The sequence below is a fragment of the Solanum verrucosum genome, unplaced genomic scaffold (assembly GCF_900185275.1).
Source record: "Solanum verrucosum unplaced genomic scaffold, falcon-dt-bn FXZP01000138.1, whole genome shotgun sequence".
Classification (NCBI taxonomy): domain Eukaryota; kingdom Viridiplantae; phylum Streptophyta; class Magnoliopsida; order Solanales; family Solanaceae; genus Solanum; species Solanum verrucosum.
This window is the reverse complement of record NW_026020134.1, coordinates 227,007-252,584: the sequence shown is the minus strand read 5'-3', so window position 1 is coordinate 252,584 and position 25,578 is coordinate 227,007. Positions and strand designations below refer to the sequence as shown.

General features: G+C 37.7%; 2 protein-coding genes across 5 annotated transcripts in view; both read right to left on the bottom strand.

The window, feature by feature from the left end:
• LOC125827363 (tubulin beta-2 chain) overlaps positions 1 to 25,578 on the bottom strand; it is a 461,890-nt gene that overhangs the window by 282,033 nt on the left and 154,279 nt on the right. The gene's annotated exons all lie outside the window — the stretch shown is intronic.
• On the bottom strand, positions 22,348 to 23,648 carry LOC125827367 (uncharacterized). The gene has a single exon (XM_049506681.1). It carries the CDS (start codon positions 23,636 to 23,638, stop codon positions 22,373 to 22,375), a length of 1,266 nt encoding a protein of 421 aa, XP_049362638.1. The 5' UTR covers positions 23,639 to 23,648; the 3' UTR covers positions 22,348 to 22,372.

The following is a 25,578-nucleotide window of genomic DNA, read 5'->3' as shown; positions in this document are numbered from 1 at the left end:
CATAATCAATCATATAGACCACACCTTATCGCTAACATTATCATTCATATAATACTACTCATCATCAACACACTTTAAACATCATGCTAGCATTGAGGATTTCATACATAACCTTCATAGCATAACTTTATAAACATATGCATCATAATCATCAATTCACTTCACATCTATTGCCTTCAAGGCCATGATCTCAACATGCATAGATAGACAAGAAGTGAACACCTCTACCATAAGTGGATCAAACCACACAACATCAATTCTCATACTATAGACTAGAAGTTAGGTCAACTTACCAATTCTCCAAGCCATGATCACCATGGATCAATCCTCAACAATTCATAATCAATTGAGATAGATAGAAATAAGAATAAATAATGTAATTCAATAACATAAACATAATCTAAGTACAATTTTATAAACAAAGGGATCCACCCATAACTTTGTCCATAAGGCCATAATCCTCAACTCATCAATATACCAATAATTCAACATGAATAAGTATAGATAATCATAGGAAACATAAATACAATCTAATCTAAACATAATTTCACCAATAGAGATCATATTCACAAAGCCCCACATCATAGGCCAATTTTGAGAATTTGGGGATCATGGGTTCTTTAAGAATTCCTTTGAAAATTGTCTTAAAAACATTAATTCCACATTAATTCATCAATAGAATGATTTAGAAAATCATTTGACAAGGAACCCATGTTTAGATTGAAAATTGGGAATTTTGGTCTTTGAATCACTTTTGAAAATCTTTCATAGAACTCCTGAATGAGAGGTTATTCAAGGATCAAGAGTCACCATACCTTAATTATTTAAGACCCATGAAGTTGAAGAAGAAATCAGTTGAAAATCCATCTTCTAGCTTGAGCTTCATCAAGGTCTTCAATGGAGTTTTTGAGAGAATCTATTTTGAGAGGGAAGGGTTAATTTGAAGAATGGGGTCAAATTTTAGGATTTGGGGTTTTAACCAACTTAAAATACCCTAAAATAGGTATAATAACCGTTTATAATAATTCCCCAAAGTACCCAAACTACCCCTCACTTAGTTGGACCTTTTTAAATAAGTCAAACTTGAGTTTTATTTTCCCAGATTTCGTCGGGAAACAAGTTCGCGACGCGGAGGTGTTCCCACAAGTTTCTGGAAATTAAATTACGAGACAGTAGAGTCTGCGATGTGTCCGCGATGCGGACCAAACTTTTTGGCCCATGGTGGAGCAGGTCCGCGACGCGGAGCCACTCCCTCCATGCACAATCTCAAGCTGCCTTGGCAGCTTGCTTGGCCAAGGTTGGGGTCCTCCTCGAGGACCCTTAGGGTGGCCCCCGGGGAGTCGTATCCAAACGTTTTGACCCTAAAAACATTTATAAGACACTAGGGTCACCTCCACTGATTTTAGACTCCAAACACTACATAAAAACATGAACAACATACTAGAACACACCAACACGTAAAAGACTAGTTTTCGAACGTCTTGGTCGTCCCTTGACGTTTGACTTCCAAACTCTTTAAAACTGACTTACAAGGCTATTCTTCATTATTTTGACAAGTTATTAATGCATAAAACCCATGTGATGCTCTACTTTATCCTACTTTATTTTGAGGGTCGTTACATGTTGAATCTATCACACCTCCTCTAGAAGGAATTAACATCCTTATTGCAGGTACAGTGATCAAGGCTTCTCCTTTCAAAGAGAACAGTGATAAGACAGGTGGTTTGCTCACATCTGCAGATACTGACCGAGTAGTTGAACAAAATAATTACTCCAACAATTTTTATGTTATCTCTAGACAAATAGAAGATACCAAACCTACCATCAGTGGAAGACCAACTCTAGCTTCTACTTCATCCAGCCATAATATTGAAACCTACCCAGGATTCAAAATCCCTGAATTTTCCAAAGAAAAGTTCACCAAAATATCTGATACTTTTGAAGTAACAGGAAATATCATTGAAAAAATCAATGCTCAACTCAACAACTTCAACATCTCCATAAAAGATGATAAAACACCGAAAAAGGTTTCTACCCTTCAGGAAGAACCTGTCTCCACTTCTCAGGAGAAATCCAATCTCCTTCAAAAATTTGCTAGTAGTCGTTTTCATAATATGAAAAACTACCATAGTAAACCATCTTTTCCAGACTTGCAGTATGAGGAAAATGCCTTCTTATCCACTTTCTCTCATGAAGGAAGAAGTATCACTGAATGGAACATTGATGGCCTAGTTGAGCATCAAGTATACAATAAACTCCATTAAATGGGTGTTGCCATTACTGCATATAAAATGCGTGGATCAGCAGACAGGGATGCTGCTAATATGATTGTTGCAGGCTTCACGGGAATGCTGAAACATTGGTGGGATAATTACTGCACTGATGAAATCAAGCAACTCATCATCAATGCCACTGCAACAGAGATAGATGTAAAAATGGAAGGAAACGCACAGTCCACCTCTAATGTCACAAGGGAAGATGCTTGTGCCACTCTTCTTTACCACATAGCTAAGCACTTCATTGGAGAACCAAAGTTATTCCAAGACAGGAGTCTCCAAATTATGAATAATCTAAGTTGCCCAAATTTAAACAACTTTATTCATTATAAGCATGCCTTTCTGAGCAAGGTTATGATTCGACCAGATTGCAATTTGGATTTTTGGAAAGAATGCTTCATCAGCGGTTTGCCTCCTCTCTTTGCAGATAAAGTAAGGACAAAGATCCAAGATCGCAATAATGGAAATATTCCTTATGGGAATCTTACTTATGGTGATTTGGTAAGCACCATCAATGTTGTAGCACTTGAACTCTGCACAGATATCAAGCTCAAATACCAGCTCAAAAAAGAGCAATCTTCTTTTAGAAAGGAACTTGGAAGTTTCTGTAGAGATTTTGATTTTATCACTCCACCTGATAAGATCAAGAAGGATAAGAAAGAAAAGTCTCATAGGAAAAAATCTCGAAGAAGAGATGATTCTGCTAGACCAAGGAAAAGGAAACATAGGTCCAAGAGACCTACAGATACCAAGTTGGATGTTTGTTGGACATGTGGAAAGACTGGCCACAAAGCTAGTGAATGCCGCTCCGAAGCCAAGAAAAAGAAAATCAATCTTCTTGGCATGGACGAAGAAACCAAAGGTAAGTTACTTGCCATTCTTGATGAACCTTTCTCGGAATCTTCAGGTACATCTGATGAATACAGCGATGACGAAGACATTGATCTTGATTATGATTCGGACAAAAGCCAATCAGGAAAAGATGCACTTGCACTGAAGCCTTCTGTACTTGTGACAGTGCACCACATATCCGAGTACTTTCTGACCATTCGAAAGAAGCTCTCTTTGATGTCATTCAACACATTAATAATAATGAGGCTAGGAATCATTTTCTACTAGAACTCAAAAATCTCCTTCTCAATACAGACAAACCCAAACCCCGTCCGATAATTGAACCTTTTAGCATGAAGCAAATCAGGAATCACTCAATAACCATTTTGAACTATCCATTTCAGACCTTCGCCATGAGGTTTCTAGTCTCAAAGAAGAGATTAGAGGCATCAAATCTCGACTCTGTATCGTTGAGACTGATAACCTCACCAATCAAGTCCTTAAAAGGACTACTTTCCAAGACATGGAGTCTGACCAAGATTCTTCTAATGATGATAATATAGACGTAGTTCCTCCAAATATCAATAATGATCATCTAGTAGAGCCTTTTGTCACCAATACAGGTAACGACACCTCTACCTCTGTTGCACCAAGAGTAACTGTAATCTCTTCAATTAGACCTCAGAGTCACCATATACATGTTAAGATAGTTGTTAATAAACATTTTGTTATTAATAAAATTGGTGAAAGGTATTGTTCCTACAAAGTATTTACAAAAAAGCACTTCAAAACTATACACCGATATAGGAAAACCTTTGAAAATAACTTATAAGCTTTCTAACGTCCGTTAAGACCTTAGCTACGTAGCCAGTTGGCCCTAACGGCCAAAACGACCCATTTTCAAGGTCAAATTAGACTCGAATCAGCTAAACCCCCCAATTTTGCCAATTTTTTGTGTGCTATAGTTCATCATCTTTTTTGTGATCTGGAATTCTGATGTTATTTTTGCCAAATTTTTTCTTGGACGTTCGTTAAGACCTCAGTTATTGATCAAGTTGACCTTGACGGCCAAAACGGCCAATTTTCAAGGTCAAATAATCCCCGGAGTAAATAAACCCCTCATTTTGTCGATTTTGGTATGCTATAGGTCACCATCTTTTTTGGTGATCCGGAATTCCATGTCATTTTTGCAAAAAAATTTCGTAGACGTCTGATAAGACCTTAACTATGGAGCCAGTTAGCCCTGACTATCAAAACAACCCATTTTCAAGGTCAAATGATCCCCGAAAAAGGTAAACCCCCAATATTTGTCGATTTTCGTGTGCTATAGTTCACCATGTTTTTTGGTGGTCCAGAATTTCGACGTTATTTTTGGTGAAATTTTTCATGGACGTCCGTTAAGACCTTACCTATAGAGCCAGTTGGAAATGACAGCCAAAATAGAGGATTTTCAAAGTCAAACGATTCCCGGAGCAGGTAAGGCTAACATAGTTTTGAATTTTCGTGTACTATAGTTCACCAACATTTTTGGTGATTCAGAATTCCGACATCATTTTTGTCGAAATTTTTTATGGACATCAGTTGAGACCTTAGTTATGGAGCCAGTTGGTCCTGATGGCCAAAACAACCCATTTACAAGGTCAAACGAGCATCTGAGCAGGTCAGCTCCCTAATTTACCTATTTTCGTGTGCTATAGTTCACCATCTTTTTTTGTGATCGTGAATTCCGGCATCATTTTTGCCGAAATTATTCATGGACGTCCTTTAAGACCTTAGCTATGTAGCCAGTTGGCCCTGATGGCCAAAACAACTCATTTTCAAGGTCAAACAAGTACATGAGCAGGTAAACCCCCCATTTTGCCAATTTTTGTGTGCTATAGTCCTTGGATTTTTGGTGATCTTGAATTTCGACGTCAGTTTTGCCAAAAAATTTCATGGACGTCCCTTAAGACCGTAGCTATGGAGCCAGTTGGCCCTTACGGCCAAACATCCCATTTACAATGTCAAACGATCCCCAGAGCAGGTAAACCCCACATATTGCTAATTTTCGTGTGCTATAGTCCATGAATTTTTGGTGATCCAGAATTCCGACGTCATTTTTTCAAAAAATTTCATGGACATCCATTAAGACCTTAGTTATGGAGACACTTGTCCCTGACGGCTAAAACGAAACATTTTCAAGGTCAAACGATCCCCAGAGAAGTTAAACCCCACATTTTGTTCATGGACATCCGTTAAGACCTTAGTGATAGAGCCAGTTGGACATGACAGTCAAAACAGAGGATTTTCAAGGTCAAACAATTCCCGGAGCAGGTAAAGCTGACATTTTTTTAATTTTCGTGTGCTATAGTTTACCATCATTTTTGGTGATTCAGAATTCCCACATCATTTTTGTCAAAAAATTTTATGGACATCAGTTGAGACCTTAGCTATGGAGCCAGTTGGTCCTGATGGCCAAAACAACCCATTTACAAGGTCAAACGAGCATCTGAGCAGGTAAGCTCCCTAATTTGCTTATTTTCGTGTGCTATAGTTCATTATCTTTTTTTGTGATCGTGAATTTCGGCATCATTTTTTCCAAAATTATTCATGGACGTCCTTTAAGACCTTAGCTATGTAGCCAGTTGGCCCTGATGGCCAAAATGGCTCATTTTCAAGGTCAAACGAGCACCTGAGCAGGTAAACCCCCCATTTTGCTAATTTTTGTGTGCTATATTCCTTGGATTTTTGGTGATCTTGAATTTCGACGTCATTTTTGCCTAAAAATTTCATGGACGTCCCTTAAGACCTTAGCTATGGAGCCAGTTGGCCCTGACGGCCAAACATCCCATTTGCAAGGTCAAACTATCCCAGAGCAGGTAAACCCCTCATTTTGTTAATTTTCGTGTGCTATAGTCCATGGATTTTTGGTGATCTAGATTTTCGACGTCATTTTTTCAAAAAATTTCATGGACATCCATTAAGACCTTAGTTATTGAGTCAGTTGTCCCTGACGGCTAAAACGAAACATTTCCAAGGTCAAACGATCCCCAGAGCAGTTAAACCCCCTATTTTATTCATAGACGTCCGTTAAGACCTTAGCGATAGAGCCAGTTGGACATGACAGCCAAAACAGAGGATTTTCAAGGTCAAACGATTCCCGGAGCAGGTAGAGCTGACATTGTTTGAATTTTCGTGTGCTATAGTTCACCATCATTTTTGGTGATTTAGAATTCCCACATCATTTTTGTCGAAATTTTTCATGGACATCAGTTGAGACCTTAGCTATGGAGCCAGTTGGTCCTCATGGCCAAAACAACCCATTTACAAGGTCAAACGAGCATCTGAGCAGGTAAGCTCCCTAATTTGCCTATTTTCGTGTGCTATAGTTCACCATCTTTTTTTGTGATCGTGAATTCCGGCATCATTTTTGCTGAAATTATTCATGGACGTCCTTTAAGACCTTAGCTATGTAGCCAGTTGGCCCTGATGGACAAAACGGCTCATTTTCAAGGTCAAACGAGTACCTGAGCAGGTAAACCCCCCATTTTACCAATTTTTGTGTGCTATAGTCCTTGGATTTTTGGTGATCTAGAATTTCGACGTCATTTTTGCCTAAAAATTTCATGGACGTCCCTTAAGACCTTAGCTATGGAGCCAGTTGGCCCTGACGGCCAAACATCCCATTTACAAGGTCAAACAATCCCCAGAGCAGGTAAACCCCCCATTTTGCTAATTTTCGTGTGCTATAGTCCATAGATTTTTGGTGATCTCGAATTCCGACGCCATTCTTTCAAAAAATCTCATGGACGTCCGTTAAGACCTTAGTTATGGAGCCAGTTGTCCCTGACGGCTAAAACGAAACATTTTCAAGGTCAAACGATCCCCAGAGTAGTTAAACCCCCCATTTTGTTGATTTTTTGGTGCTATAGTCCATGGATTTTTGGTGATCCAGTATTACGACGTCATTTTTGCTGAAATTTGTTATTGACATCCAATTAGACCTTAGTTATGGAGCCAGTTGTCCCTGACAGCCAAAACAACGCCTTTTCGAGGTCAAACGATCCCCGGAACAGGTAAACCCCCCATTTTACCTATTTTTGTGTGCTATATAGTTCACCATCTTTTTGGTAATTCAGAATTTCGACGTCATTTTTGTCAAAAAAATTCATGGACATCACTTAAGACCTTAGCTATGGAGCCAGTTGGTCCTGATGGCCAAAACAACCCATTTAGAAGGTCAAACGAGCATCTGAGCATGTAAGCTCCCTAATTTACCTATTTTTGTATGCTATAGTTCACTATCTTTTATTGTGATCGTGAATTCCGACATCATTTTTGCCAAAATTATTCATGGATGTCCTTTAAGACCTTAGATATGTAGCCAGTTGGCCCTAATGGCCAAAACAGCTCATTTTCAAGGTTAAACGAGCACCTGAGCAGGTAAACCCCCATTTTGCCGATTTTCGTGGGCTATAATCCTTGGTTTTTGGTGATCTTGAATTTCAACGTCATTTTTGCCTAAAAATTTCATGGACGTCCCTTAAGACCTTAGCTATGGAGCTAGTTGGCCCTGACGGCCAAACATCCCATTTACAAGGTCAAACGATCCCCAGAGCAGGTAAACCCCCCATTTTGCTAATTTTCGTGTGCTATAGTCCAGGGATTTTTGGTGATCTCGAATTCCGACGCCATTCTTTCAAAAAATTTCATGGACGTCCGTTAAGACCTTAGTTATTGAGTCAGTTGTCCCTGACGGGTAAAACGAAACATTTTCAAGGTCAAACGATCCCCAGAGCAGTTAAACCTTCCATTTTGTTGATTTTCGGGTGCTATATTCCATGGATTTTTTGTGATCCAGAATTACGACGTCATTTTTGCTGTAATTTGTTATTGACATCCAATAAGACCTTAGTTATGAAGCCAGTTGTCCCTGACGGCCAAAACAACACCTTTTCGAGGCAAAACAATCCCCGGAACAAGTAAACCCACCATTTTGCCTATTTTATTGTGCTGTAGTTCACCATCTTTTTGGTAATTCGGAATTTCGACGTCATTTTTGCCGAAATTTTTCATAGACGTTCATTAAGACCTTAGCTATGGAAGCAGTTTGCTTCGACGACCAAAACAACCTATTTTCAAGGTCAAACGAGCCTCAGAGCAGGTAAACCCCCCTATTTTGCCAATTTTCGTGTGCTATATTTCACCCTCTTTTTTGATGATTCAGAATTCCGACATAATTTTTATCAATTTTTTTCATGGACGTTCCTAAAGACCTAAGCAATGGAGCGAGTTTTCCATAACAGGTAAAACAGCCCATTTTCACGGTCAAACAAGCCTCGGAGCCGGATAAACCTCCATTTTGCCTATTTTCATGCGTTATTGTTCACCATCTTTTTTGGTGAATTGGAATTCCGTCATCATTTCTGCCTAAATTTTTCATGGACATCCTTTAAGACTATAACTATGGAGCCAGTTGGCCCTGAACGCAAACACGACTCATTTTCAAGGTCAAATAAACCCCGGAGCAGGTAATGCCCCTATTTTGCCTATTTTCGTGTTCTATAGTGCATAAATTTTTGGTGATCCGGAATTCCGACATCATTTTTGCCGAAAATTTTCATATACGTCCGTTAAGACCTTAGCTATGGAGCCAGTTGGCCCTGATGGCAAAAATGAAGCATTTTCAAGGTCAAACGATCCCCAGAGCAGGTAAACCCTCAATTTTGCCGATTTTTGTGTGCTATATTTCACCATCTTTTTTGGTGATCCAGAATTCTGACATCATTTTTGCCAAACTTAATCATGGGCATTCATTAATACCTAAGCAATGGAGCCAGTTGGCCATAACAAGTAAAACAACCCATTTTCTAGGTCAAACAATCCTCGGAGCAAGGAAATCCCCCAATTTTTGTCGATTTTCATGTGCATAGTTCACCATCTTTTTTGGTGATCTGGATTTCCGACGTAATTCTTGCCAAAAAAATTTCATAGACGTCCGTTAAAATCTTAGCTATGAAGGCAGTTGGCCCTGACAGCCAAAACGATACATTTTAAAGGACAAAAGATCCCCGGAGCATGTAAACCGCTATAATTTGATGATTTTCGTGTGCTATAGTTCACCATCTTTTTTGGTGATTCATAATTCCGGTGTCATTTTTGTCGAGATTTTTTGTGGACGTCCGTTAAGACCTTAGATATGGAGCCAATTATCCCTGTTGGCCAAATAATACCATTTTCAAGGTCAAACGAGCCTCAGAGTAGGTAAATCCCCATTTTTCCTATTTTCGTGTTCTGTAGTTCACCATCTTTTTTTTGGTAATTCATAATTCCGACGTCATTTCTAGTAAAATTTGTCATGGACGTTCGTTAAGACCTTAGTTATGGAGTCAGTTAGCCCTGACGGCCAAAACAACCTATTTTCAAGGTCAAACGATCCCCGGAGCAGGTAAACCACCTATTTTGCCGATTTTTGTGTGCTATAGTTTACCATCTTTATTGGTGATCCCGAATTTTGACGTCATTTTTGCCGAAATTTTTCATGGATATTTTATAAAACCTTAGTTATGGAGCCAGTTGACCTTGACGGCCAAAACAACTCATTTTCAAGGTCAAACGATCCCCGGAGCAGAGAACCCTCCCATTTTACAGATTTTCGTGTGCTATAGTCCATGGATTTTTGGTGATTTGAAATTTATATGTCATTTTTGCCAAAATATTTCATGGACGTTCGTTAAGACCTTAGCTATGAGGCCAGTTGGCTCTGACGGCCAAAACAACTTATTTTCAAAGTCAAACAATCCCTAGAGTAGGTATATCCCCTATTTTGCCTATTTTTGTGTGCTATAATCCATGGATTTTTGGTGATCCAGAATTTCGATGTCATATTTGCCAAAAAATTTCATAGACGTCCATTAAGACATTGGCTATGTAACCAATTGGCCCTGACGGCAAAAATAACCCATTTACAAGGTCAAACGAACCCCGGAGGAGGTAGACCCCTCATTTTGCTGATTTTCGTGTGCTATAGTTCACAATCTATTTTGGTGATCCGAAGTTCCAACGTTATTTTTGCCAAAAATTTTCATGGACGTCCGTTAAGACCGTAGCTATGATAGTAGTCGGCCCTAACGGCCAAAATGGCCTTTCAAGGTTAAACGATCCCTGGAGCAGGTAAACCCCACATTTTGACTATTTTCGTATTCTATAGTTCACAATATTTTTTGGTGATCCGGAATTTCAACGTCATTTTTGCTAATATTTTTCATAGACAACCGTTAAGACCTTAGCGATGGAGTCAGTTGGCCCTGACAGCCAAAACGACCCATTTTTAAGGTCAAACATTCCCCGGAGATGGTAAACCCCCCATTTTGCCAATTTTCGTGTGCTATAGTCCATAGATTTTTGGTGATTCGGAATTTTGACGTCGTTTTTCTTGAAATTTATCATGGACGTCCGTTAAGACATTAGTTATGGAGCTAGTTGGCCAAAACAGCCTATTTTCAAGGTCAAATGAGCCTCGGAGTAGGTAAACCCCCCATTTTTGCCGATATTCGTGTGATATAGTTCACCAATTTTTTTGGTCATCCGAAATTCTGACGTCATTTTTGTCGAATATTTTCATAGACGTCCGTTAAGATCTTAGTTATGAAGCCAGTTGACCCTGATGGTCAAAACAACTCATTTTCAAGGTCAAACGAGCACCGGAGCAAGTAAACCCCTCATTTTATCGATTTTCATGTTCTATAGTCCATGTATTTTTGGTGTTCTTGAATTTCGGCGTCATTTTTGCCAAAAAAAATCATGGTCTTCCGTTAAGACCTTTGTTATGGAGCCAGTTGGCCCTGACGACCAAAACATCCCATTTTCAAGGTCATACGATCCCCGAAGCAAGTAAACCCCCCATTTTGCTGATTTTTGTGTGATAAAGTCCATGGATTTTTGGTGATCTAGAATTCCGACATCATTTTTGCTAGATTTTTTCGTGGACGTCCGTTAAGACCTAAGCTATGGAGCCAGTAGGCCAGACGGCCATAACTGCCAATTTTAAAGGTCAAACGAACCCTTGAGCAGGTAAACCCCCCATTTTGTCGATTTTCATGTGATATATTTCACCATCTTTTTGGTGATTCAGAATTCCGGCGTCATTTTTGCTGAAAGTTTTTTCATAGACGTCCGTTAAGACCTTAGTTATGGAGCCAGTTGGCCCTGACGGCTAAAACAACCCATTTTCAAGGTCAAACAAGTCTCGGAGAAAGTAAACCCCTCATTTTGCCAATTTTCGTGTGCTATAGTTCACCATCTTTTTTGGTGATCCAAAATTACGACATTATTTTTGTCGAAATTTTTCATGGACATCCGTTAAAACATAGCTATGGATCCAGTTGGCCCTGAGGGCCAAAAAGTCCAATTTTAAAGGTTAAACGAGCCCAGAGCAAGTAAACCCCTCATTTTGCTAATTTTCGTGTGCTATACTTCACCATCTTTTTTGGTGATCCAAAATTCCGACGTCATTTTTGCCAAAAATTTTCATGGATGTCCATTAAGACCTTAGCTATGGAAACAGTTGGCCTTGACGGCCAAAACATTCCATTTTCAAGGTCAAATGAACTTCTTAGCATGTAGACCCCACATTTTTCTGATTTTCGTGTGCTATAGTTCACCTACATATTTGGTTATCCTGAATTCAGACGTCATTTTTGCCGAAATATTTCATGAATGTCCATTAAGACCTTAGTTATGGAGCCAGTTTACCCAGACAGCCAAAACAGTTTATTTTAAAGGTCAAACGATCCCCGAGCAAATATACCTCCTATTTTGCAAATTTTCGTGTGCTATAGATCACCTACATATTTGGTCATCTAGAATTCTGATGTCATTTTTGCCGAATATTTTTATGAACGTCCGTTAAGACCTTAGCTATGGAGTCAGTTGGCCCTGATAGTTAAAAAAGCCCATTTTCAAGATCAAACGAGCCTCAGAGCAGGTAAATCCCCTTTTTTGCTTATTTTTGTGTGCTATAGTGCACCATCTTTTTGGTGATCCTGAATTCTGACGTCATTTTTACTGAAATTTTTCATTGACATTCAGTAAGACTTTAGTTATGGAGCAAGTTGGCCCTGACGGCCAAAATGGCCCATTTTCAAGGTCAAACGAACCCCGATGTAGGTAAACCCCCCATTTTGCTCATTTACCTGTGCTATAGTTCAATATCTTTATTGATGATCCGAAATTCCGACGTCATTTTTGCAAAAAAAACTACATGGGCATTCGTAAGACCTTAGCTATGGAGCCAATTGGCCCTGACGGCCAAAACGACCTATTTTAAAGGTCAAATGATCCCCGCAGCAAGTAAACCCCCCATTTTGTCGATTTTCATGTGTTGTACTTCACCATCTTTTTTGGTGATCCAGAATTCTGACGTCATTTTTGCCAAAAATTTTCGTAGACGTCCGTTAAAACCTTAGCTACAGAGCTAGTTGGCTCTGATAGTCAAAACGGCTCATTTTCAAGGTCAAACGTGACCCGGAACAGGTAAACCCCCCATTTTGCCAATTTTTGTGTGCTATAGTTCACCAACTTTTTTATGATCCGAAATTTCGACGTCATTTTTGCTAAAATATTTCATATACGTTCGTTAAGACCTTAGCTATGGAGCCAACTGACCCTGACGGCCAAAACAACCCATTTTTAATGTCAAACGATCCCCAAAGAAGGTAAACCCCCCATTTTGCCAATTTTTGTGTGCTATAGTTCACTATCCTTTTTGTGATTCGGAATTCTGACGTTATTTTAGGCTGAAATTTTTTGTGGACGTTCATTAAGACCTTAGTTATGGAGCCAGTTGACCTTGATGGCTAAACCGGCCCATTTTCAAGGTCAAACAATCCCCGGAGCAGGTAAACCCCCTCCCCATTTTATCGATTTTCGTGTGCTATAGTTCATTATCTTTTTTGGTGATTCAAAATTCTGATGTAATTTTGCCAAAAATACCTCCGTTAAGACCTTAGCTATGAAGCCAGTTATCCCTTACGGTCAAAATGACCCATTTTGAAGGTCAAACGATCCCCGGAAAAAGTAAACCCCTCATTTTGCCGATTTTCATGTGCTATAGTTCACCATCTTTTTTGGTGATCTAGAAATTCGACGTCATTTTTGCTAAAATATTGCATAGACATTCGTTAAGACCTTAGCTATGGATTCAGTTGGCCGTGACGGCCAAAACGTCCCATTTTCAAGGTCAAACGAACCACAGAGCAGTTAAAACCCCCATTTTACCGATTTTTGTGTGCTATAGTTCACCATCTTTTTTGTAATCTGGAATTCCGACGTCATTTTGTTCGAAATTTTTCATGAACGTTCGTTAAGACCTTAGTTATGGAGCCGGTTGGCCTTAAAGGTAACAACGACCCATTTTCAAAGTCAGACGAGCCTAGGAGCAGGTAAACCCCTATTCTGCCAATTTTCATGTGTTATAGTTCACCATTTTTTTTGGTGATCCGGAATTCCATCGTCATTTTTGCTGAAATCTTTCTTAGACGTCTGTTAAGACCTTAGCTTTGGTGCTAGTTGGCACTGACGGTTAAAACGGCTCATTTTTAAGTTCAAATGATCCCCGGAGCAGGTAAACCCCACATTTTGCTGATTTTCATTTGATATAGTTCACCATTTTTTTTGGTGATCCAGAATTCCAATGTCATTTTTGCCAAAAAAATTTATGGACGTCCGTTAAGACCTTAGCTATGGAGCCAGTTGGCCCTAACGGCCAAAACATACCATTTACAAGGTCAAACGATCCCCGAAGCTGGTAAACCCCCAATTTTGTTGATTTTCGTGTGCAATAGTTCACCATCTTTTTTGGTGATCCGTAATTCTGACGTCATTTTTGCCGAAATTTTTCATGGACGTCCGTTAAGACCTTAGTTATGCAGCCAGTTGGCCTTGATGGCCAAAACAGCCCATTTTCAAGGTCAAACGAGCTTCGGAGCAAGTAAGCCCCCCATTTTACATATTTTCGTGTGCTATAGTTCACTATCTTTTTTTGTGATCGTGTATTCCGATGTCATTTTTGCCAAAAAATTTCATGAAGTCCATTAAGACCTTAGCTATGGAGCCAGTTGTCCCTAACGGCCAAAATGGCTCATTTTCAAGGTCAAATGATCCCCAAAGCAGGTAAATCCCCCATTTTGCCGATTTTCGTGTGTTATAATCTATGTATATTTAGTGATCATGAATTTTGACATTTTTTCCAAAAAATTTCATGTACGTCCATTAAAACCTTAGTTATGGAGTCAGTTGGAGCTGACGTCCAAAACAGCCCATTATCAAGGTCAAACGATCCCCGGAGCAGGGAAACCTCACATATTGCCAATTTTCGTGTGCTATAGTTCACCATTTTTTTGGTGATCCAGAATTTCGACGTCTTTTTAGCCGAAATTTTTCATGGACGTTCGTTAAGACCTAAGTTATGGAGCCAGTTGTCCCTAATGGCCAAAACGTCCCATTTACAAGATCAAACGAACCTTGGAGCAGGTAAACCTCTCATTTTGTTGATTTTCGTGTGCTATAGTACACCATCTTTTTTGGTGATCCAGAATTTTGACGTTATTTTTGCCGAAATATTTCATGGACGTCCGTTAAGACTTTAGCTATGGAGTCGTTTAGCCCTGATGGCCAAAATGACTCATTTTCATGTTCAAACAACCCCCGGAGCAGGTAAACCCCCCATTTTGCCAATTTCGTGTGCTACAGACCATAGATTTTTGGTGATCCAGAATTTCGACATCATTTTTTTGAAACTTTTCATGGTCATATGTTAAGAACTTAGTTGTGGAGCCAGTTGTCCCTGACGGACAAAATGGCCCATTTTCAAGGTCAAACGATCCCCGGAGCAGGTAAACCCCCAATTTTGTCGATTTTCGTGTGCTATAGTTCACCATCTTTTTTGGTGATCCAAAATTCCGACGTCATTATTGCAGAAATTTTTCATATACGTCCTTTAAGACATTAGCTATGGAGCTAGCTGTCCCTGACTGCCAAAACGGCCCATTTTCAAGGTCAAACAAACCCCGGAGCAGGGAAACCCCATATTTTGTCAATTTCGTGTGTTATGTTCACCATCTTTTTTGGTGATCCAGAATTTCGACGTCATTCATGCCAAAAATTTTCGTAGATATCCGTTAAGACCTTAGCTACAGAGCCAGTTGGCTCTGACGGTCAAAACAGCTCATTTTCAAGGTCAAACGAGCCCCGGAGCAAGTAAACCCCACATTTTGCTGATTTTCATGTGCTATAAGTTCACCATCTTTTTGGGTGATCCGGAATTTCGATGTCATTTTTGCCAAAAATTGTAATGGACGTCCATTAAGACCTTAGTTATGGAGCCACTTGTCCCTGATGGCCAAAATGGACCATTTTCAAGGTCAAACGAGCCACGAAGTAGGTAAACCCCCCATTTTGCCAATTTTCGTGTGCTATAGTTCACCATCTTTTTTGGTGATCCTAAATTCCGACATCATTTTTGCCAACAAAAACTATGGACGTCTGTTAAGACTTTAGTTATGGAGTCAGTTAGCCCTGACGGCAAAAATAGCCCATTTTCAAGCTCAAATGATCCCAGAGCAGGTAAACTGCCATATTTTGCCGATTTTCGAGTGTTATAGTTCTTCATCTTTTTAGGTGATCTGGAATTTCGATGTCATTTTTGTTGAAATTTTTCATGGACATTCTTTAAAACCTTAGCTATGGAACCAGTTGTCCCTGAAGGCCAAAACATCCCATTTCCAAGGTCAAACGAGCCTCGGAGAAGTTAAACTCCTCATTTTACCGATTTTCGTGTGCTATAGTTCACCATCTTTTTTGGTGATCCAAAATTCCGACATAATTTTTGCCAAAAATATTCATGGACATCCGTTAAAACCTTAGTTATTGAGGCAGTTAGCCCTGATGGCCAAACCGAACCATTTTCATGGTCAAATGAACCCCGAAGCAGGTAGACCCACCATTTTGCCAATTTTCGTGTGCTATAACAAAGGATTTTTGGTGATCCTGAATTCCGACTTTATTTTTGCCAAAAAATTTCTTGGACGTCTGTTAACACCTTAATTGTGGAGCCAATTGGCCCGAACGGCCAAAATGTCCCATTTTCAAGGTCAAACGATCCCCGGAAAAGGAAACCCCCTATTTTGCCGATTTTCGAGTGCTAAAGTCCATGGATTTTTGGTGATATGGAATTCCGATGTCATTTTTGCCGAATTTTTTCATGGACGTCTGTAAAGGCTATGGAGTCAGTTGGCCCTGATGGCCAAAATGACCAATTTTCAAGGTCAAACGATCCCCGGAACAGGTAAACTCCCCATTTTACCAATTTTCATGCGCTATAGTTCACCATCTTTTTTGGTGATCCAGAATTACGACGTCATTTTTGCCGAAATTTTTCATGGACGTCCGTTAAGATATTAGCTATGGAGCTAGTTGTTCCTGACGGCCAAAACGGCCCATTTTCAAGGTCAAACAATCCCGGAGTAGGAAAACCCCCCATTTTGCTGATTTTGTGTACTATAGTCCATGGAATATTTGTGATTTTTACTAAAAAAATTCATAGACGCCTGTTAAGACCTTAGCTATGGAGCCAGTTGGCCTTAACGGCCAAAATGGCCCATTTTCAAAGTCAAACGAGCCTCAGAGCAAGTAAACCCCCCATTTTGTCGATTTTCGTGTGCTATAGTTCACCAATTTTTTTGGTGATCCGAAACTCCGACATCTATTTTGCCAAATTTTTTCATGGACATCTGTTAAGACCTTAGCTATAGACCCAGTTAGCCTTGATGGCCAAAACGACCTATTTTCAAAGGTCAAATGAACCCCGGAGCAGGTAAACACCCCATTTTGCCAATTTTCGTGTGCTATATAAGTCCATGGATTTTTGGTGATCCGAAATTCCGACGTCATTTTTGCCAAAAAATTTCATGGACGTCTGTTAAGACCTTAGCTATGGAGCCAGTTGGCCTTGACAGTTAAAACGGTCCATTTTCAAGGTCAAACGAGCCTTGGAGAAGGTAACCCCCCCTCCCATTTTGCCTATTTTGTGTGCTATAGTTCACCATTTTTTTGGTGATCAGGAATTACAATGTCGTTTTTACCGAAATTTTTCATGGACGTATGTTAAGACCTTAGCTATGGTGCCAGTTGGCCCTGATGGCCAAAACGGTTCATTTTCAAGGTCAAACATACCCCGAAGCAAGTAAACCCCCTATTTTGCCGATTTTCGTGTGCTATAGTTCACCATCTTTTTTGGTGATCCATAATTCCGACGTCATTTTTGACAAATTTTTTCATGGACGTCCGTTAAGACCTTAGTTATGGAGCCTGTTGGCCCTGACGGCCAAAACGACCAATTTTCAAGGTCAAACGATCCCCGGAGCAGGTAAACCTCTTATTTTATCAATTTTCGTGTGTTATAGTTCACCATCTATTTTGGTGATCCGGAATTTCAATGTCATTTTTTCCAAAAAATTTCATGGACGTCTATTAAGACCTTCGTTATGGAGCCAGTTGGCCCTGACGGCCAAAACGGCCCATTTTCAATGTCAAACAAGCCTCAAAGCAGGTAAACCCCCCATTTTGCCGATTTACGTGTTCTCTAGTTCACCATCTTTTTTGGTGACCCGAAATTCGAACGTCATTTTTGCCGAAAGTTTTCATGGACGTCCACTAAGACCTTAGTTATGGAGCTAGTTGTTCCTGATAGCCAAAACGGCCCATTTTCAAGGTCAAACGAGCTGCGTAGCAGGTAAATCCCCCATTTTGCCAATTTTCGTGTGCTATAGTTCACCATTTTTTTTGTTGATTCAGATTTCCGACATCATTTTTGCCAAAAATTTTCATGGACGTCCGTAAAGACCTTACTTATAGAGCCAGTTGTCCGTGACGGCCAAAACGACCCATTTTCAGGGTAGCCCCGGAGTAGTAAATCCCCCATTTTGTCGATTTTTGTGTGTTATAGTTCACCATCTTTTTTTGTGATCCAAATTTCTGATGTCTTTTTTGCCAAAAAAATTTATGGACGTCCGTTTAGACCTTAGCTATTGTCACAACCCAGGGGTACCCCCTAAACGTAACACGGCGTACTTGACCCCGAAGGGGTCTCATACAAGCCCTTAGCATATCATGACATAAGAACATAGGGAAAATGCAGAAAATTAAAACTTTTCTTTACAATCGAAGTCTTTCATATAATAAGAGAGAGTCTATGACACTATGTCTCATATCATCTATAACATTTGAATTAAAACTCTTGAATACAATCTTAGAGACATAGCCCTTACATAAGTCTAAAACATAAAGGAAAGACATAAAGGACATATGGTCAAGCCCTCGAATACTATGTGGACTTCACCAATCTTCTTCTTCCTGATCTACTATAGTCCTAGCCATGAGGGTAGAATCTGATATCACCAAACCCTACACTTCTAGAAAATATAGGAATATAGGTTAGCACAAAAATGTACTAAGAATGGAAGCCATGCATAAAAATCCTTAAAACATGCATAAAAGGATATTTTATTTGAAACCATGTTATATGCCACTTTTGAACATCATCTTTGAAATAGTTGGAGAATGTAGCTCATGAGACAAACCATGCAAAATTCATCATAACAAAAAGGATATCATCATAATCACAAGCATAGTCTCCTACACAACATAATGCATACTCCAATCTTCACAAGACATAGTTCACATGCATAATTACATACCAAGATCATATCATCATAATAGAACTATCATATAAGCAACCCTAAGCTACACTTGTGCAATGCATAGATAGGATCATACAATCCTATCTACAATAAGTCTCACTTTTAGGCCACCATAATCATGCATAACATACCTTAACCTTATCCATAGCCAACACTCATAGCAACAACCCATATCATGTATACATAAATTCACATATCTTCATAGCATAAGGAAACCACATCATAACCCCTTATAAGTCTACTTGTGCAATGTATAAGTGAAGTCCCATACCCCCACTCACACTAAGTAAAGCTCATTAAGAAGTCATAAGTATAGTTCATGTTCATAATTTATATAAAGCATACATTAACTCATAATCATCATATCATAAGAGAAACATACCATGCCCACTCTCAAAGTCTACTTGTGCAATGCATGGATGAAGTCTCATACCCCCACTCATACTAAGTAGAACCTCTTGAGGAACCATAATACATAACTCATGTTCTTATCATAATTCATATTCTTATCATATAAGGAAATATAGCCTTAACTGACATAGACCATGTTGAGCTACATGGAATCCGGTGTCTAACCCCCACACCGAAAATAGGTGTCCTACTTGTCTAGGGTAGAACTAACATGTTTAGTTTTTAGGTGGATCGACTAGCTAAAGACCTATGTGGGCATATAGTTATGGGATAGGGATATTACTACTATAAACCCGGACTACTAGCGTAAAAGTGTAACACCCCATAAAAACTAGTAAGACCTAGCTAAAGCTTAATGGAAACTAGTATGTGAAACTAGAGCGTTACGTGTGAGCTTTTGAGTTTGATGTTTGGTTTTAGGTTGTAGATTGACTTCCCAAGCTTAGTTTGAGGTGTCTAGGGGTTAAATGTCAAGGTACGACCCCCAAAAGACCAACCAAGGGTCCTTGAGGGGGACCCTAAAGTCTAAACCCCCAAGGCTGCCTAGAACCGAAAAGCTGTCAAGAAAATGGTGAACCACGGATGGGACCTATGCCCCGTAGGTCCATCCATGCCCCGTGGATGGCCTCAGTGGGTCAAGGTCCCAAAAGGTGATTTGCAGCCACGAACCATGCCTCAACAACATGTCTTTGACCCCATCCACGGTCTGTGGATAGGGATTTCGTGGTTTGCACCTGTGTGTTGTCCAAAACTCGGCCAAGTGAAGGGTGGTTTGGTAAATTCCCCCTTTGGTTAGTTGAGTTATTGGACGGTTATTATTGGCTTATTAACATAATTTAAGGGTTTTTAAAGTATTAAAACACATTTACAACTCTTTAATTCATTATAACCCAAGACCCCAAATCAAAACCCAACTACCTCCCTCTCCCAGAATCTTCTCTCTAGAACCTCTATTGAAGAACAAAGAAGGAGATCAAGGAAAGCTTGAAGGAAAGATCTTTTCAATACGAATTTGATAGGATTCTACACCTAAGGTATGGGAGTTTTCATCCTTGGGAAGCTATCACCCAAGGAGCCCTTTCAAAAGCTTTTATCTCAATTCTAGAAAACTCAATTTGCTAGGGTTTCAACTCAACTCCATGGATTCCTTTTAATGTTGCTTTTAAAGGTTGAATTATGTTTGTTTATGAATTTATGATTGATTTTATATGATTTTAACTCAACTCCTTCAAGAATCCATGAGACCCTCAATCCTAGTTATGGTTCTTCTTTACATTATGTGATGGTTTTGCAAGTTGGTCTAATTAATTGGATGTGAGTTGATTATGATGTAATTTCATGAGTTAAGTATAATTATACATGTATACTTGATTAACCTAAGATTCTAAGGTGAATTGATGAGGCCTAGGGCTATGTCATGAAAGAGGCAAAGTGTAGGTTTAGGTGTGACCTTCTAAGAACAATGAACTTCTTGATGGCCAATTTTCAAGGTCAAACGATCCCCGAAGCAGGTAAACCCCCATTTTGCCGATTTTCGTGTGCTATAGTTCACTATTTTTTTTGGTGATCCAGAATTCCGACGTCATTTTTGCTAAAAAATTTCATGGACGTCTGTTAAGACCTTAGCTATGGATTCAGTTGGCCCTGACGGCCAAAATGGCCCATTTTCAAGGTCAAATGAGCCCCGGAGCAGGTAAACCCCCCATTTTATTGATTTTCGTGTGTTATAGTTCACCATCTTTTTTGGTGATTCGGAATACCGATGTCATTTTTGTCGAAATTTTTCATGGATATCCGTTAAGACCTTAACTATGGAGTAGTTGGCCCTGAAGGTCAAAATGGCCCATTTTCAAGGTCAAACGATCCCCGGAGTAGGTAAACCCCCTATTTTACCGATTTTCGTGTGCAATACACTATCTTTTTTTGGTGATCCAGAATTCCAACGTCATTTTTGCCAAATTTTTTTATGGACGTCCGTTAAGACCTTAGCTATGGAGTCAGTTTGCCTTGACAGCCAAAATGGCCAATTTCAAGGTCAAACGATCCCTGGAGCAGGTAAACCCCGCATTTTGCCGATTTTCATGTGCTATAGTTCACCATATTTTTCGGTGATCTAGAATTTCAAAGTCATTTTTGAGTCTTTAAGGGTAGTTTTGAGTCTTTTCCGTATTAGATATTATGACTAAACATAAGTTATAGTACTCCCTCCGTACAACAATAGTTGGTCACTATACTAAAACAATTGTCCAACAATACTTGTTATTACCCCTATTCTTTATTGTTTTTAAAGGGTGTGTCAAATCAATAGTGCACAACTATTAAATGAGGTAATCAACCTTGTACTTTGTGCTTACACTTATTTTTTTTCAAATGGTGTTTGACTTCATGTTACAGCTCAACTAATGTATATGTAAAATTTATTCAAGGATGAAACACTTTCTACCATGATTTTTTTTTAGGGCTGAACTGGAGACCTCTAGCTAGTTAAGAGTGAGGAATATCTTCTTTCTGTCCGAAGTAATTTTAGTGGGTGTAGTCAACTTTTTAAATATATATTATTCCAAGTGGTTAAATTTGTGACCAATTAATCTTCAAGATTATTTTGTTAATATAATCAGCCATCATTATCAATCCCCTTTATTAAAAAAAAATGTGGGCGACGTTTTTATATGATGATGTTACTCATGATGATTCTTGGATTTCCATTAGAAATTTAACAATTCATAAAGCCACCAATATAGATGATTCCTTCTACAAGTCTTAAGTCAAAGATGGATAGCTTCAAATAAAAGCTACTTAGGACAAGATTTTGTCAGCAAATATAATATAATTTCACGAAACGATCATAAAATTAATATTTATCGCAAATAAATAACTCATATTTATATTACTTGAACGCACATATACACTATTATGTACGATTAATTAAACATGTATGGACATATAGAAAGAAACAGTATGATATTATTGAAACCAAGAATAGTAACATAAAAAATAAATAAAAAAACAAGAAATGGACTTGTTCTTACTTGATCAACAACTTGTTTTGAATTGAATGTATAAATAAAGTCTTTCTAATTTTTTACTTACAAAAATCTGAAATTACTTACTTACAAGTTAAGAACTGTAAATATCTTTACAAAACAAACAATGATCAGAAATTAATCTCCCTATTATACTTCCTTTTTCAATTCTCATATTACTACTTTGCTTATTCCAAAGATGAACTCCATAAGTCTCCCCACTAAGTTGTAACAATTTTGCATCTATCCATCTTGAATGAGTTCTTGTATTTAATTTCATGAAGAATCCGGGAATCCGAACCCAATCAACTGGATAAAATGATATAGGTGGCAATACAGTGAAATTGAGTTGATATTTTTGTGTAGACATCATCTTCAATCTCTCCACCACTCTTGAAACCAAATATGGACCATTTTGTCCCCACTTATTTCCATCAAAAGATAAAGCAAATTCCTCCATAAACTTGTAGAGCAATGGATGCTTTCTATCAAAAATCAACACAGCATTATTCAATCTTGTCCAATTCCCATTTGCAGATACGCTCTGCGCTCCAATAGAATTCCTCAAACTTGAAAAATCTTTTAGGATGATAAAATCTGTGTCAAGATAAACACCTCCATACTTGTACAATACAGCTAGTCTTATCAAATTGGACAAATTCTGAGCTAATGGGATTTCACCAGGATCCTTATTACCTTTCTTGAGGTCAGCATACCATGTCTCAACTGGCGTCCTGTTGAATAGAAAAGACAACTCTGGAGTAACGCTAACAACGTTATATCCTAATTCTGTCAAAGGATTCAAAATTTTAACCCCATGAGGTGTATCTAGAGTACGCGAAAGAATGATCAAACAACCTTTTGGATGAGATTTAAACAGAGTCTCCAACGCGAAAAATTCCCTCCTCCCGAAAGTATTTGCAGGGGAAATCCATGTCATGAAGAACTTCACTCTGCAATTTCTTGAATTCAAGAACTTATTTACTCTGCTGTTGAACTGCCTCGACAATCTTGATGACTTTAGAATACTAAATTCAGGCAATTTTTTCTTGAACCAAGAAATCCTCTGTTCCACTGTGAGATTAAAAGGAGGAACTAAATTCACATGATCATCAATGTCTTGTACTTCTTCTTTGATTATATGTGTTTCTTTTTTCTTCGAAAAATTTGGTTTATGTACAAAAGTTGATTTCAGTGGCTGTTGAGAACTTGATTTTGATACAAAAGCGATTGAATGAGATGAAGAAAAATTAGATATGAGATTATCAGAAAAAGTGACAATAGAAATAATCAAAGCAAAAGAAAGAACAGAGAAAAGATGAATTTTTCTTGCTCTGTTTTTTCTATAGTAATCAAACATTTTCAATATTGAAAAATAAATTAAAAGGTAGAGAGAAAAAAAAAAAAGATGAAAATTTTGAGTTTTTTGAAGAAAATTTATAGTAGTCTAAATATGAAAAGTTCTAAGTTTGTTTTGGTAAAATTTTATAAAATAATTGGCTTAGAGAAGACTTATGGCTGCTACTTGGAAGGAGAAGGATGTTGACTTTTGGAAAAACAGATTTTATTTTATTTTATTTTTATTTGGTTTATTTTATTGAAGGAGTTGATTTCTTTTTCTTTTTCTTTTTTTTACATACAAGAGGAATAAGGAAGAATTTTGAAATAATTTCATGTTATTAATTAATATTAGAAGTTACCTCTTTTATTTCGGTTGATAATTGCACATAAAGAAAGTTCTATACATAGAATAGTAATAATGTTTAAATATACAAATAGGGTTTACTTGACTTTATGTATGTCTTTTAAAAATGTATCAATAAAAGATTTCGATAATATATAGTGATGGTGTAAAGATTCTTTTACATATCAATAAATTTTAACCATTAATAATAAGATAATTATCATTTTTTTCAGACAATTAGTTAATATTTATTATAAAGATTGATTTATAATTACCTTGTGAATTATTTGATTGTGCAAATATTTTATACTTAATGCTAAGTTGTGTTCATGGTTCAGTTTTGTTTGATTTTTGTTTAAAAGGAACTAAACTAGTTAAGTAGATTTTTGGGATAAGGGTATGAAAAATACCCTAACTTTGGTCGAATTTGTTGTTGCGATACTAAACTTTCATGAGGACCTATTACCTCCCTAGACTATTTAATACCATATTTTAAACATATATATTTGCCCACGTGGACATAAAAAATAATGCAAAATTATAAATAGTAATGTGTCCACGTGGGCACATATATACCTTTAAAATACACTATTAAATAGTTCATGGGGTAAAAAATACGGTATTAAATAGTCTAGGGAGGTAATAGGTCCTCATGAAAGTTTAGTATCGCAACAACAAATTCGACCAAAATTGGGGTATTTTTCACCCTTATCCCTAGATTTTTCAAATATTTAAATATATCAAAAAGCTTTATATTGAAAACGTTAATGAAAGAGAGAGAGAAATGATTATGAATAAGTTAGGAAAATAAAAATATAAAACGTCTATTATAAATTTAACGTATTTGGTGAATGTTCATTCATAAATGTTTTCTTGTACATGTACTTAGTTAAGTCAATATTACTTTGGTTATGTTATCTATTACTTAATTGTAAGATTTAAGGGAAATAATTGAATTGTCTTTTGATATGTTTGAACTCATCCTTTTTATTTTAAAATTATATTTGATTTAGTAATTTAATTTGATTCAACGTAATTTCTTTATACAATGCATTAAATCAAACAAATTATTACAATTTGAAATATGATGAAACTGTTTATTTATTGATTAATTCATTTTTATGTTTGATTTCTTTGTTCGGTCTATATTTTAATATTTGTTTACTAGTTACTAGCTAGTAGTAGTCGTATTTTTTATTAGCATTATAAATGTCAGTTGATATCTAAATAAATTCTATAACATTATTTGGTTTTAGCACATAAAATAGTGGAATGCACCCCCCCCCCTCACCACCCCACCTCCCCCCACCAAAAAAAAAAGACATAAGTATTGTGGACATATACTTAAATGAGATATCCCTAATAATATTTTGTGCCAAAATTAATTATTTTTTTAAAAAAAGTTGCATCCTTTATGAAATAGAAATAATAGTGTTAAATTAGATTAAATACTGTAATTGATAAATTATAAAAGAACCAAAACAATGAAACTCTCCCGAAGGATTTTCTCTTGTTCTCTTTTGTATTCTTAATTACTACTTAGTTTCTATTAAAATATGTCCAAGGTAAAAACATAATATTAAAGAGTAATAAAGGTGAACATATAATAAGACCTT

Excerpts from the sequence above, each read along its gene's own strand:
- LOC125827367 (XM_049506681.1), bottom strand. The coding sequence starts at position 23,638 with ATGTTTGATTACTATAGAAAAAACAGAGCAAGAAAAATTCATCTTTTC.